Consider the following 15,169-nt stretch of genomic DNA (forward strand, 5'->3'; position numbering starts at 1 on the left):
GGTTGGGATTTTTTTTATTATGATATTATAATGAATGTTATCGCCCTTTTAGAATACAACATCCAACTATATTCATAATGCCAGGAAATCTGAAGATATGTGATAAAAAAAACTTCTGTCATCCATCATCTGAAACCACTTGTCTTATTCAGAGTCACAAGTGCTTGCGGCAAAAGGCAGAGAACAACCCAGGATGGGGCACCAACCCATCGCAGGGCGCATTCACGCACCAGTCAGTCTCACTCACGGGCAATTTGGTAACTCCAACCAACTTCAGCATGTTTTTATACATGTTTCTTTTACAATAAAAACAGACTTTTATAATAAATCCCATCCCATTCCGACAGGCTTAATGCGGTGACTATAAACAGGATTCTTTATGCCTGCCTGCCCTGATGTTGATCTGGACACAACACAGTTTCTGTTTTCCCTCCTTTAATTAGCCCATATCAGTGTTTTCAAAAACAACAAAGAAGCAATTAACTGAACTTATCTATTTCTTTTCCTGCCTAAAGTAACTTCCTTTTTGGCCTGAGGAAAAACAAAGAACCTAAAGGAAAATAAAATGCAGAGAGATGTGAACTGGGCTACAGACACCCGCGAGCCTGAGCAGGATGAGCGGTTACAGAAAATGGATGAAGATGGATGGATGGATAAATGTAAACAGCCCCCCACCATGGCAGGATGGATGGATGGTGGGACGGCTGTAAACAGTTTAAAATGCTCTCTTACCTACCCATCACCCAATATTGTATGGTAACCATTACAAAACTGCTACTCTTATTCAGCACAGATTTGCTTGCAGACAGAAGGTTGTGTGATTTAGACAACGTGAGGAGTCCCACACTGTGTAATCATATGCAATGGACTGACACACCTAATAACGTTACCCATCCGCTCCTCAGCTCCATGGCTTTTCAGTGGAATATAGTGCTCATTGAGGCAATTTGCTTCTTGCTAATACTGGGTAGGACTCCAGGTTTGGGCTTGACTGAAATGACAATACCTATTGCTGCTTAATTAATCAACTTATCGCTTTTCATTGCTTCCTGCTAACGATATCCCGTCAATCTATTGCACAGTATCCAAGCACAACATAGCTAGTTGAATGGGAGGGATTTACCCAGAACTAAGGTCACTAACATCTGTTTTATCCATGCTTGTAGTTCATTCTGTGACAACAGGCTAACAGTGACCTGACCTGAAGAACATGAGAAGTGATAATATGAGAAATGAGAAGTAACAGTATAGCCTTTGCATCAAGCACTTCCGATGTCAATTTCTCGGAAAATGAATGAGGCAAAACATAACCTAGAGTATCAGCCAGGGAACCATCAGAGAATTATTCACGAGGCGGCTGAGCATTCATTTTCTTTTTAGCTCTGTGTGTATTATGTGTTTGGTGCTATATGAGATAAACGTGATTGGGCAAGAGCTATTGGAGTGATTTGTTTCATTGAGTGGTATTTATCCCTGTTATTTTTGCTTGTTTATAGTGTGCTTTCAGAATCCAATCAGCAGGAGCTGTTAGCGTACATTTATGGACTATACACATTATAGACTGAAACCCTGCTGACATAACAGTGAAAAGATTAATCAATTTATACATGGAGATTTTACAGATGGTTTTTAGACTCATGCTGTTTCTTTAAAACACTCATTAGTGCAGATTTAGTTTAGTGTAGACCATTACTGATATATTTCTTGATTTGATAATATTGTGATCAGCAATACATATACAGAAATAAACTTAAAAAAACTGCAGCTCATAGAAAAAGTAATTTTGTTCTCTTTGTGATGGAAGGTATCTATCCTCCACAACACGCACGATACCGAAAATGTACGATTGCCATTCCTTCGTAGCTATGTATTGTCAACAACCTTTTAATTATTAACAAATGTGGTATCAGGTTTTGGCTTTTGATCAGCTTTTGAATAGACAGCATTCATTATTAATTTTGCCAAACAATTGCACTTTCAATTGCTTCATAATTTACTAGATGTCCATGTTTCCTGTGAGATATTTCTAGGTCAGCCTTGCATGTATTTTTTACAGTAGAAACACACAATTGTTTATGGTTAAACAAGAAGGAAGTTTTGTGGAAAATGCATTTATAATCATTACTCTAAATTGTTATTGTTATTTAAATTTTTCTCCAGAAAATACTTCACTACAACAATACCTGTACTACAACATTAATTTCTAGTTTGTTGCAGTAAATAAATCGTATATATGGGACATTTTGGTTTAAATATCTTCCTAAAAAGTAAAATGGAATACATAAACAAGGTTTATATAGGTGCAGACTATGGGTCTGAATTAATCACAAAACATTTAGTTAAAGGTTTGATCTTGGTTTAGTTATTCATATGTCGTAGGTGTGGCAAACAGTCCACTTATCAATGTTTACAATTATTTTTACATACTGAGGATAGTTCTGGTTTGCCTGCCTCTAGTATTATTTGATATCCAGAAGGAATTGCTGAAAATACAAAGAAAGAATGTGCACATTTCTTCTACTTGTAAAATCTGACTGGAAATGGAAGTCAATGTGAGCCTGAGTACAGCTTGAGTACATCAATGGGACCTTATTTAAAAAGTTATAACCATTAGTCTACAGAGACTGGGGAAATTCTGTAAGCCCAGGAACAAGAAGCTGTAATTACAAGTCAGCAACCTCAGCCACTCAGGGGCTTAATTAATCTGCTCGATGTTGCAATATAACATATGATTATACTGTACTCACTCCATGGTCTTGTAATATAACGTGATTATACAGCACTGACTCTGTGGTGTCATAATGTAAAATGATATTGCACTGACTCATCGTTATTGTAAAATAACATATGGGTATACTGTGCTGTTTTAATGTACGATTGAAGCACACTGACTCTTGTACATCGTTGCTATAATAGGACATACCATCATAATGGTCCTGGCTTCACTGTGACATATTAAAAGCCATAATCACAGCATTATCAACTATCTGGGCCCCCAAAGGCCCCTATCCAGATCTCTTCAGGTAGTTGTTGCTCCTGCTTTTGCTCACAATGATGCTAAGATCTTAAAGTTGGTTACCATGATGACCAACCAGCTAACAACGTACTGTCTCACATAAGGAAAATGATGACATTCAAGGCCTAAATTATTCCACACCTGATATTGCCTTACGCATGAGTTAGGAATGGCATACAAGCGGCATGTTTAAGTAATGACCTGTCCCTTTGTTTGAAATGCCTTTGTAAAGACCTGCGGCTTTATTGTTAAAGGTGTCATTTGTCAATCAGACCCGTGGCTGAAAATTTATACTGTTTGTGGCAACCTTTATTTTAACACACCCTATGTAAATGACTTTGGATTAGCTATATCGGGAGCAGTCTTGGTAGGCACCCCATACCCCTTACCAATGGGCTCACCGGCAGTCTCTGGGACTCCAAGTCTGAGGTAGATTAACCCTAACCCTAACCCTAACCCCAACCCTAAGTCTAACCATGTCATTCCCCTCATACTTACACAGAGACCTTTCCAAGGGATTAAAGAACAGAACTCTTTTCTTGTATGAAGTTATTCATGTATATGCATGTATGTTGTGATGCTGTTGTGATTATTATTAATTATATTTTTAGTAGTAGTAGTATTGTATTATTAATATAAATGTCTTTTAAAGTTTTTACTTCGGTGACTAACCTGTTTGAAAAGACTTTGCTAAAGTTGAAGACCTGGATCTCCAACATCTCGTTTTCATCAATCTTACTAGCAACTGGCCACCGGAAAGTCTGCAGAGAGAGAGGGAGAGAGAGAGAGAGAGCAAGAGAGAAATAGGGGGGGAGAGAGAAAGATAGATAACGATAGTCATTAGATATTATCAAACACTTCTTAAATGAGTACCAACAATATTTCAACCCCTGTGGCCTTGATTTGAGGTTGTTATTCCTATGAAATTGTATTTCTTAAAGAAAGCAGTTCTTTACATTTTTATCAGCTAAGGAATATAATAATTGACTCCGTGACACTCAGTGGGGGAATGCCTTTTATGCTCTAATGCTATTATTTAAATCAGTGTTTCCCAATCCAGTCCGCAGGGACCCCTAGACAATCCATGTTTTTGCTCCCTCCCAGCTCCTGGTAAACATGGACTGTGTGGGGACCCCAAGGAACAGATTGGGAAATGCTGTTGATTCCCAAATAAAACGTTAAAGACAAGATGATATGTCAGCAGCCAGTGTTTGGTTTTCATGTCTTTGAGTCAAAATTAATAGTGACACACTCACAGTTTTTCTTAAGTACCCTCCTTAGGATTTAGCATCCTCGAATATAGAAAACTCAGCACACATTAATTGTTCAAGGGCTAAATCAGCCATATCGTTATTCGAATGAGACAAACCAAAGATGACCAAATCACAGCACAAAGATTGCAATTCAAAACCCAAAACTGTTAACCTGCCTTATGTAAGGTGCTTAACCAGTCCCCTGTATGTGACTAACCACCAATCACCAACAGCAAAACACTAAACTACTCAGAAATCCATTTATGCAGGTAAAGATCCACCAACAAGACAGTTAAATACTAACCAACCACGTACATATAGGCCAATCAGCCCAAGGTAGGTCATTCACCACCGATCAGTCACATGGCAACAGTTCAAATTAAGAAGCCAGTCAGTTACTGACCTGTCCACAGGATCACCATAAACAATGAAAGTGAAACGAGGTAAACTAACTATCACCCAAAAACACGTAACCACCCACACATAAACAGCATGTGTACCATTACTAAAATTGTTGTTTGGTATCTTCGGCAATGTTTTCATCCAAACAGAATTTTTAATCAATTTTTTTTCCAGATATACTTTCAAGAATTAGTGATGCCATTGTCTTGACAGCACTAACAGCTAATAAATTCATACAACGTGAATTTCCACAGCCACCTTAAAGATGGGAATATTTGTTGGTTGAACTACTGGGAGCCTTTGAATTTGTGCCCTCAATCACCACACCACCCGCTGCATGGACTGATCCTGATGACTTCACTCTCATCTCAACTCAGCGGTAAGCAAAGCAGGCAGCATGCAGACAGCCCTGACTCTTCAAGGAGATGCTAGGGACTGTAAAAACCAACTATCTATATTGTTTGCAGAAAACACTGTGTAGCAGAACATGCAGTACGTATGCACATCTGCATTTATACATACACACACACACACACACACACAATCCCTCTGTATAAACGTCACATGTTAGAGAAAACCAAAGAAACATAGCTATTTAATTTATTTTTTATTTTTTATAGCTATTTACAAGGTTACCATTGTTATTTTAGGCAATGTTGCACTGCGCATGGCAGATACCGGAAGATTCTAGAATCATCATTCTTTATATCGCACCCCTAAGACAGCGGCCTTAGGGGTACGAATCACCCAATTCATTTCTGTCAAATTCATTTTAAAAATGTTATATTTTTATTTTATTGTCGTGGCAATATTTTATAAGTCCATATGAAGGAATGTGCTCTGTGTATTTAGGAACACATTTTAACCACCTCAGTGACAGTAAGATGGGCCTGTTTTATATTGCTTTTCAATAAGCTAAAGAGAAATCAGGAGGTCATACACTACAAGGCGCCTTAAGGGAGGCGGCAGGAAAACAGCTCTGCACAACGTAAAGGACTTAATTGAAAGGCAATATAAAAGCAGAGAGAATGCCCTACAGGACATGTATAGAGCGACGAGCCGACTACAGCAAGCATTCTGCAATGTTACAGATGCTACTTTCCTACACTTCACCGTTGCCATGGACACAAATGGTATAATTGTAAATCATACTCTACATGTAATTCCTCCTGTAAGATTAGAAATCTAGCTGTGCTTTGAAAGGTGATAGCTGCAATTAACAAATTGCTCTGATTAGCCAGTAGTCAATTTAGGTACCTGCACAGTAAGCAGGATAGTTAATTTGATGGTGATTAATGCTATTTCACTAGCTAATGACTGTACCTGTTCCCAAATCTCTCTATAAATATAGCCCAGATTTGGCAGCAGGTGTTCATGTGACACCGAATGCAGCAGAGAAGCTGTTGTAGTACTCCTGAGCCCTTCATCTAAGGGACTAATGTCTAACATTTGTTTAAAAGACGGATGCAGTAACAACTGCTTAGTAATAATACTAAATGTCATGTAGGCACTGGAAAGTGTCCTCAAGCCACTATAATTCAAATTGGCTCTATAAAAAATTATTAGGGTTATAGAAAGAAAAACTTGTTTGCATCCGTATAAAAACACCTACTGCTGCTGGCCTTGCCCTTCTAGTTAAGAAATATCTACCCTAAAAGCATCTGTAGGTCTCCCTGTGCGGATTTTTGGATGTTTGATATTTGAAGGAATACCCGAATCATAGATTTGCTTATCATAAACAGGAACAACTGCTGCAAGGAGTATTTAATGAAAGAGCCACTACCAATTACAACATCTAAGGGAATCTTCTGCTTCTGAAACTGCAGAGGCTTGTTGAGAGCCCTTTTCAGGGGAGGCCCTTGGGCTTCAGCCTGGGAGAGCCTGTGCACTGAAGCCCCCCTGCATAGTATGCCATATAACAATATTTGCTATATGTACAGACGCTCCTCTACTTACGAACTTTTTTTAACTTACGTTATGTCTTCAACTTTCAGACATACGAACGAAAAGGACTGTAAGTCCAAATTGTGTTCATTGGGCTCCCATTTCCTGTCCACAACATCAACTGTGTGCCAATTCCGCCTGATACGACTTCTGCCCGCTACTCCCGCCGTGCAGCAGCATAGTGTGTGTACTCCTAGCATCCTAGTTCTTTGTACTTGCGTATACCCTTAAAATGATGTTTAATAACGACTTACGAACATTTCAAGTTACGAACGGCCGTTCGTAAAGTATCTCATTCGTAAGTATGTATTATTTGCTCATTATATCATACCATTATGTAAGAGATGCGGTATTTGACTAAATGACCATTTTAGAGCCACAGATCCACTGAAACCACCTGTGTCTGCACAGCGAGAGGGACACCTGGAAACTCACTCGAACAGAGATCCTGCAAATTCCACCCACAGTCGGGGGCGGTCAAGCATCAAAGGTGACGGAAAACGTGGCTTTAAGTGCGACGTCAATGTGAAAACAAACTGCTGTGTCATCGATTTGGTTGGCAACTCTAGGTGTTAACACCCAGGTAGAGGAATAATTTATCCAAGTCAAAAAACATACTTATGTAACCAAGGTCAGAAATACACATCAGCAAACATAAACTGAAACTGTTGAAGCTGATTTAAAAGAAGTAGCTTATAATTATTATAATTACATCATAATAATTATACAGACTTTGGGGCCCCTGAAGAAGGAACTCCACTTGAATACCATAGGAACTCCACTGGAATACCAGCGGGGCTCCACTGGAATACCAGCGGGGCTCCACTGGAATACCACAGGAACTCCATTGGAATACTATAGGAACTCCACTGGAATAGCAGTGGAACTGGAACACCAGCAAAACACCTGTAAATTATCTGCTGAAATGACAACACTGAACAATGCAGATAACTCCTGTATAATAATTTCACTTTGCTACTCTTATTTTCAAACCAAAATTTCCTTCTCATTTTCCAGAACCGTACAAAACTGAAAAGCTCATACAGTTTTTAGCTTATCTAATTAAATGAATATCTAGCTTATGTGTGGCCTTTGTATTTACCTGCATTGCACTTTTTGGCCTTCACATGATTCATTTATTTTAACTGGTGTACTTATATCATTAGTAATTTTATCCTTTCCCAGTCACTCGGGAAGGTTTGCTATAGCAAGACAAATCAACTGATAGCACAAAACACAAAATCAAGAAATATACTGTACACAAGATACCCACTGACCTCATCAAACCTTGCTTCTTCTTCACAGTTTTCCAAAACCCGGGTGTAAAATGAAAGCCCTGTTGGGATGATGCTGAGAGTCAGATTAAACAGGACACCATTAAGCGGGAGCAGCTGCAGTGCCGGCAGACGGCGTGTGAGAATCACATCTGCAGGTACTTGAGGGGCATTATGAAGAGATGACATTAGAAGGGTTTAAGCACCATAATCAGTGGCAATCAGTGAATAAAGGTTTTTTATTAGGCTCATTGCTGTTGGTGTTGTTCGTATTATTGATATTATTATTCAACAAACTGCCTCTCACCGGCTTCCTATTAATCATCGCTGATACATGGAAATGCATATTTCAAAAGGCAGGCTGTCTGGCTTATTGCATTTGGGTTACACTATATTATTGTGTTAGTATTCTGTAGCCTCTCTGAAGTGTTGAGAGGAATAATAAAAAGTTGCCACTGTGACTATAATAATAATAATTAATAATAATGTCTGCTATTATTACCGTTAGTAATGTTTAATAATGTTATTACAGTTTAATGTTGTTGTTATTTCCAGGTCATGCAATGCTCCTCTTTTGCGGGTGTCTTTTTTTCCCTCATCCCTGCACCTGTACCTTTGGAAAGATCCTCAGGAACGTTCTAAATGAGCAGAGGCAGTGGCTTGCGGTGATAACACACATCGCGGTAAAGCTTTAGCAAAGATCCGAGGGAATCCTTATCTCTCACTGCTGCTGGCTGCTGTAATGATCTCGGTAAGACTGTGGCAAGGCATAAACCTCCTGATACAGCTGGTAGAATCGGTGGCGGAAACTGACAGAGATAAAGTTTATTAAAAAAAACACACTACAACATTATAATTCACTTTATATAAAACACAGCTGCAAAATGAGAAAAAAACTGATAAAACACGTACGGAAGTGCCAAAGCAAAAGTGTTGGAAACAAAATGAAATACAAGTAATTTGAATTTTGTTTAATCATTGTTATCCCTTTAGGAGTTGTGTTTTAATAGTACTTGACCTTATATATAGTCAGTGACCAGAGAATAGGCTGTTACTTTAAATTTGATGCTCTGCTACAATCAAGTGTTCAGACAAAGACAGGAGGAAATAAATGCATGATCCTGAAGCTTACTGTAGCCAAGGCAACTTTGATCAAAAATTAATCAGTGATTCCTAATTACACTTAAAACTGGGAAACATAAGTGGCAGTTCTGATAATAGTTCAATGAAGTTTGCATTTTATACAGTTCCGTTGCATGTTCTTTTTGAAGATTACAAAATGTGCTAAACATTTCACTTGTAGCTAAAAGTTATGAAAAACGTAAAGAGAATGACAGACAGCATGTCGATTATGGAACAATGTCATGATGATGGGAGGAGTCTATGATCTGAAATAATAGGAGTAGCCTTGTTTGTCATAACGACGCAGAATTCTAGATTAAATTTTTGCTAAAATGGCAGATGTTTAAATGCTGATGGTCGTGGTTATATGTTTGTACGACTTGCTCCGTGAAGGACAGCAAACAAAACCACATGACACAAGGATGGGAGGAAGGAATCGGGACTTTATTTGGGAATGGAAGTGCAGAACGGAGCGGGTTTAACAACTGCAGCGCGGAGGAACCAAAACAAAAACCTGCCATTAGTGCTATCAGCGCGACGGGAAACAGCCGGGCGACGGAAAGGGGGCTGCATGGAACTCTAGGTGCATTTTCTGGAACAATGTGCGTGTACCTAATACTGCAGGGGCAGAAATAACATTTCAGTTCTTTAAATTGTTGATCAAAAAGAATTCACAATTTAACGCACAAGCTTGGCTGTACCAAAAGAACAAAGAGAGCCAACTTCTATAAAACATCTAGGCATTGCATATTTCTTCAGGTTTCTTTCAACATTTTAATATCAAGGTGAATATGTCATTACTGACCCTTTAATAAACATATTACCCGATAATTAGTAACGGGGCGTTACTGGGTTATTGGAGTGGCTGCTGGTTATTGCCACATCAGCATATACTTGAAGGGGCTAGTAAGTTTACACCCAAATTCCATTTAATATGAAAATGTGCAATATCGTCTCTACAGTCTAGGCAGATAGTCGCTTCAATTTTCCGTCAAACCAAAAGGGCTATTAGAATAGGTCTACCCTCCAACAACCCCCCCCCCCCCCCCCCACCCCCAAAAAAAAGAAACACGTACACTCCCAATAGCAATTTTATTGGAATAATTTACGAAATACTTTATTTAACCTCTTGTCGGAAACATTAGGGACGACATGTATCCCATAGTGTAAACATAACATTACTAATCATAAATAAGATCGATTAGTAACATCTAATTGGATACGATCGATCGTTAATATAAAGGTTATTACTTCTGGCTATTTCCTCAGCTATAGGGCCGCCCGGTTGTAAAGTGCACATATTGGGGTTTGAATTCTAAATATTGCTGCAAGTGCGGATGAATGAAACTATAGGGATTCCCAGAGCTATCCTGCTTCAGCAGGGATGATCTCCTCTAGGATGACTATATTTTCAAGAATTCACTCGTTTCTTAATCACAGCGGCTACCTTTCCTTAACACCCAGGCTCCTTAGTATTAAAAATAAGACGTTTTCTAATCATTTTTGCAATCAAATACTTCCTAAAACAATCCATGTCGTAGGTGGTGTGAGCAGCACCTGAACTTTAAGATGAAGTCTCTAGGTGTGAATTACGCAATGCATTGAATATATCTAATCTCCATATTTTAAAAATTTTCTCGCAATTTTATTGAATGTATAAGTATGAAACATATCTATGCACGCATATTAATGTTAAAGATAACGTCGCTTCACAACCAAAGCTGAGGAAAAGACAGTATATAGTGTTTATGTAAAAATATGAATTAAATTATTCAAACTTCTGTCATCTTTGTACGGGTGTACACGTACCGCCGGCATACACACACATATTCTGTCTTTCAGAGGCTATGCTGCAGGTGCTGTCAGTTTAGACAGCCAACTTTCTAGTGTTTCTAGTGAGAAACAGCACGAAGCAACGCCGAAGTCACAAAGCTGCTGTATTCAGCGGCCAGTGTACGCTGTGCCCCTTATAATTAAGAGAAATAGCAAATTAAAAAATGCATTTAAAAAGAACTTTCCGCGGATAAATAATACTTAATTGAAGATAATGATGATGGTGATGATGACGATTATAATAAATGAAAGATAACCTGGTACCTCGAAATGACACTTTGGCGATCCTGTCTGCCTTCCCCCGAAGGTCTGTAACAGTTTTTAGGTGGACAACCAGAGCCATAGTTCTGTACTTGATGTGAATTTAGCACCAGTTTTTCGTGCGGAAAAAAAAATCGCAAAACGTTTCTGAAATTATTTAAAATTGTTAAGTTTCAGAATTTCCGTTCATAATTCCTGGTAAAAATATATACATATATCCTTATGAAACAGCTTCCGCATTATCGGGTAACGGAGAAAAAGCTGAATTATTGAACAGGCTGCATTTATTGCGCTGTTTGTTGCGCAGCTTGGCTTTCACGCACTCTGCTCTCGGGCTCTTCCTCCCTTTCAGCACCAGTACAGAGTGTAACGCTCGGGAATTATAGTAATTTGGGCCAACAGGGGGCGTGAGTACGAAACAAAACCGCGAACGTAATTATGATTATTTATATTTTTAAAATCGTAGAGAAATAAATATGCAATTAATGCATGTTCGAATCACGGTCTTTTCTGATGCCATTACTAATAATGACATAGGTCTATTAATCTGCTTAAATCATCATTGCTATAAAATCAACGAGATCAAGTTTCATATCATTACGTATCTTCAAGTTAATTTATAAGAGTGCATTTGGCTAAAATATCTTATATCTGCAACTGCTGTTGCTTGGCAACAATTTGTTTTATCTTGATTGTTTTCTGACGTTACCTGTTTACCCTTTTTCTTGTAACATATCCTTAGGATATACACAATTAATGATCTTAATTAAATGTTAAAATCCTGAAAGAATGCGTCCGGTCTACAAACCATTGTTATTAAAAAGAAATGCCGTACAAAAGGAAAGGAGCCCTGATTATTGATGACTGGGCGTATTAAATGCCTGCTGCTGTCAGATGGCCGGGAAAAGGCACCCGGGTTCGTCTATTAACGCACATTATCCCACGTAATTATCGAGTCATTTGGAAATCTGGGTAAAATTAAACAGGTTATGTCAATTAAATGTTAGTATATATTTATTTGTTACAATTTAACGTTTTATAGCGATCTCAAACGATAAGTTTCTTGCTATTTTTCTTGTGTTGTTGGATCTTAGCGTAAAACAGTGGTAACACTTTACTTGAAGGGGCACAAATGATGTGGAGACCGGTGATAGTTGTAACGTAAACTGTACCTCGAAGCTCTTTTAATGAATCGCATTCAAACTACCTGCATATGTCTTATATGAAACGGCACAGGTTTTTATCTCTGTATCACAAACAGACCAAGAATGGTTTAGCCTCAACCATACGGAGTGAAATGTTACAATTTACCCCATAGTCAGGGATAGTTGTAACACAGCCCTGGGTTAAATGTAACATTATAAACGATGTCAAAAAAATTCAAGTCATTCAACGATTTATTTATTTATTTGATCAACATCAGGGATGTCATTAGGCCAGTGTGTGTGTGTGTGTGTGTGTGTGTGTGTGTGTGTGTGTGTGTGTGTGTGTCACCATCAGAATCACCATGATGACATTTGTATTGAACTCCTGCTGGCCTACATGCAGACTATGCATTTCACCCAATTTTCCCTTCACTTCCATAAACACAATGCTGAAGTTTCCTGGCTTGATAAGTGTCCTAATGGTCAGTTGGAGAAATATCATTACAACTATCCCAGACTGTGATAATCATGAACGAGGTTAGCTTGCAGCTAAGAACAACAATATTAACACTTACAACTTGTATAAGATAATTATACAGGCACATAATAAAAATGATTTGTTTGAATAATGTAAGTACAAAGCTTGCAGTTCTACCACAAAAATAAATGAATTAAAAAATTACTTGCTCACCTCAAATTCCTTCTTTACTTACAAATCTGATTGTTTGTCACAGAGTACTCCTTCTTCACATTTAAAATAAAGCCTTAACTGAGCATATACAGTACAGTGTGAGTTATGTGATTTGCACCTCGTTCTTGATTTGAGAAATAGACTAATAGACTTTGTTACAAATACCCCATATTACAATCATCCCTGGTCTCCCCTATTATGCTATTACTTATGTATTAATTAACCACAAACTAAGCCTGATACTGATCTCATGTTTCTTCGTCATTAATGAATCGTTACACATCTTTTATCCCAAGCAGTTACTGTATTTATTACTACATCTTTGTGAATTTACTGAAATAACAACCAAGGAACTATTGAAGGAACAAGTTATGAATTACACAAGTGAAACACTGATCTCATCTGTCTGCTCATCATTAATCATGATGCATATTTTATTTCAAGTAGCTACTATATTTGTTCATAATTTGTACTTCAGGTACAAAGTTATCAGTTACTGATAAGTATTTTTGCCCCCTCAAGTAAAGTGTGTTGACCCCGTGGCTTTCAAGATGAGCTGTGATAAATCTATATATCTTCTACATGCTTGTCCTACTAAGGGTATTTGAGATCAGTAAGAAAATAAAATGATTTATTAATTGTCTCCCCAAATGAAGAATTCTTGGTGGCACTTAACCGTAAGTGTTTTGTTGCATACGTCGTCGAATTCGTTCATAATTAAAAACACTTAACTAGAGTTATGAGATTTAGGACAATTCTTCTCCATGGATCGACAGTTTTTTTAATGGACCATTTAAATCACCCTAAAGCTACTGAAATCTTTTGCCTATGGCTATTTATTTATTTACTTATTAATTTTGCCTTTTGTTTGTTTCTGTGTATTGTGACATCGCAGGGTTGGCTGGCAGGACAGATTATGCACTGTACCAGCATGCCTTATAGCATGTGTCCTCTGCATTTAACCCATACGTGACATAGCAGGGGGGGCAGCTAATTCAGCAACCAGGGAGCAGTGCTTGGGGGTAGTGCCTTTCTCAGGGGACCTCAGTGGTGCTTTGCTAGTTGGGGATTCAAACCTGCAATCTTTCCATTACAAATGCGCTTCCCTAACCATCAAGCCACCACTGCACACAGTATTCAATGCTTAGTGTGAAACGTGTGTGGTTTTAGTTCGCACCTATTAGTGCATTTGTCAGGTAAATTGTTGACTTCTGTGTCTGAACAGCTGCCAAGACAGACAGTGTTGAGTGGAAATAAAGAACAATTCTTTCATTCTAAACAAATGATACTCTTTCTTATTTAAATTGTGCCATACTGGTGCCAGTTTGCCAAATTGTCAATGGAATCAGATACAGATCCATCCACACATTTCAGAGCAGCACGGGAGGACAGAAGAGGCTGACTCAAAGTAGAACTCTGGGAATCTAGCATTGTGTTTTCTCTTGGCAATTTAACGGCGTCAGCATGCGGCTCTACTAATGTCAGACACATGGAGTCGCATCTCCAATGCGAAAGGTGGTTAATTTGAAAGAGGCGGATGGCAGAACAAAGAGCCCAGTGAAGCTCGCCTAGTACAGCATAGAGGGGCCCCCGGAACCCTACCTCGCCCGAGGGCACCTGCTGGTTTCCCTTAGGAAACCACAGTTCATCATGCACTGGCACTGCCAGGGGATGCCCTCCAAGCCCTGGTAAGCAGCAGGATTTCGCTGCTCAGGTTGCCGCCCTGGAAGAGACCATGAGGGAGAAGCTGGCAAATCGGCAAATACAAGGGAGTGACGCTTTGGGTGCGTTCGCCACCGACCTCTGCAGGAGGACAAGGCTGCACAGGATACTGAGAGAACATAAGTTGCATGACGATCAACAATACCTGCGTCGTAGTAACGCCAAGGGAATATTTTAAAGCCGCTTCTTCAGGTGTAAGTGCACTCCGTTCTTCGGGGGTGTGACACTTTGATTTGTATTGATCCATCTATCCATTGATTCATCCATCTTAAAACCATATACCCAACCATCCATCCATTTTCTGAAGCCACTTATCCTATTCAGAGTTGTGGGGGGGTCTGGAGTCTATCCCGGAAGCAGCGGGTGCAAGGCAGGGAACAGGATGGAGCGCTACTGAAATGTTTTTAATATAAATGATCTGACAAATTGTATTTTCTGCTGCTCTGGGGGGTGGAGGGGGGTGGAAGGGTGGAGGGCTCAGCAGGATCTCCACTTGGCTGCCAGGC

General features: G+C 38.9%; 1 protein-coding gene across 2 annotated transcripts in view; it reads right to left on the reverse strand.

Annotated features, from left to right (window-relative positions):
• The window catches only part of otofa (otoferlin a), a 50,044-nt gene extending 38,601 nt beyond the window's left edge, over positions 1-11,443 (reverse strand). For both annotated transcript variants that reach the window (XM_023806633.2, XM_023806632.2), the window contains exons 1-3: positions 11,109-11,443; positions 7,893-7,951; positions 3,689-3,777 (exon numbers count right to left, since the gene is read on the reverse strand). In XM_023806633.2, the coding sequence (XP_023662401.2) occupies positions 3,689-3,777; positions 7,893-7,951; positions 11,109-11,187 (227 nt within the window). In that variant the 5' untranslated portion in view covers positions 11,188-11,443. The remainder of the gene's footprint in view (positions 1-3,688; positions 3,778-7,892; positions 7,952-11,108) is intronic.
• Between the last annotated feature and the right edge of the window lie 3,726 nt (positions 11,444-15,169).

The sequence above is a fragment of the Paramormyrops kingsleyae genome, chromosome 19 (assembly GCF_048594095.1).
Source record: "Paramormyrops kingsleyae isolate MSU_618 chromosome 19, PKINGS_0.4, whole genome shotgun sequence".
In the NCBI taxonomy this organism is placed as follows: Eukaryota; Metazoa; Chordata; class Actinopteri; order Osteoglossiformes; family Mormyridae; genus Paramormyrops; species Paramormyrops kingsleyae.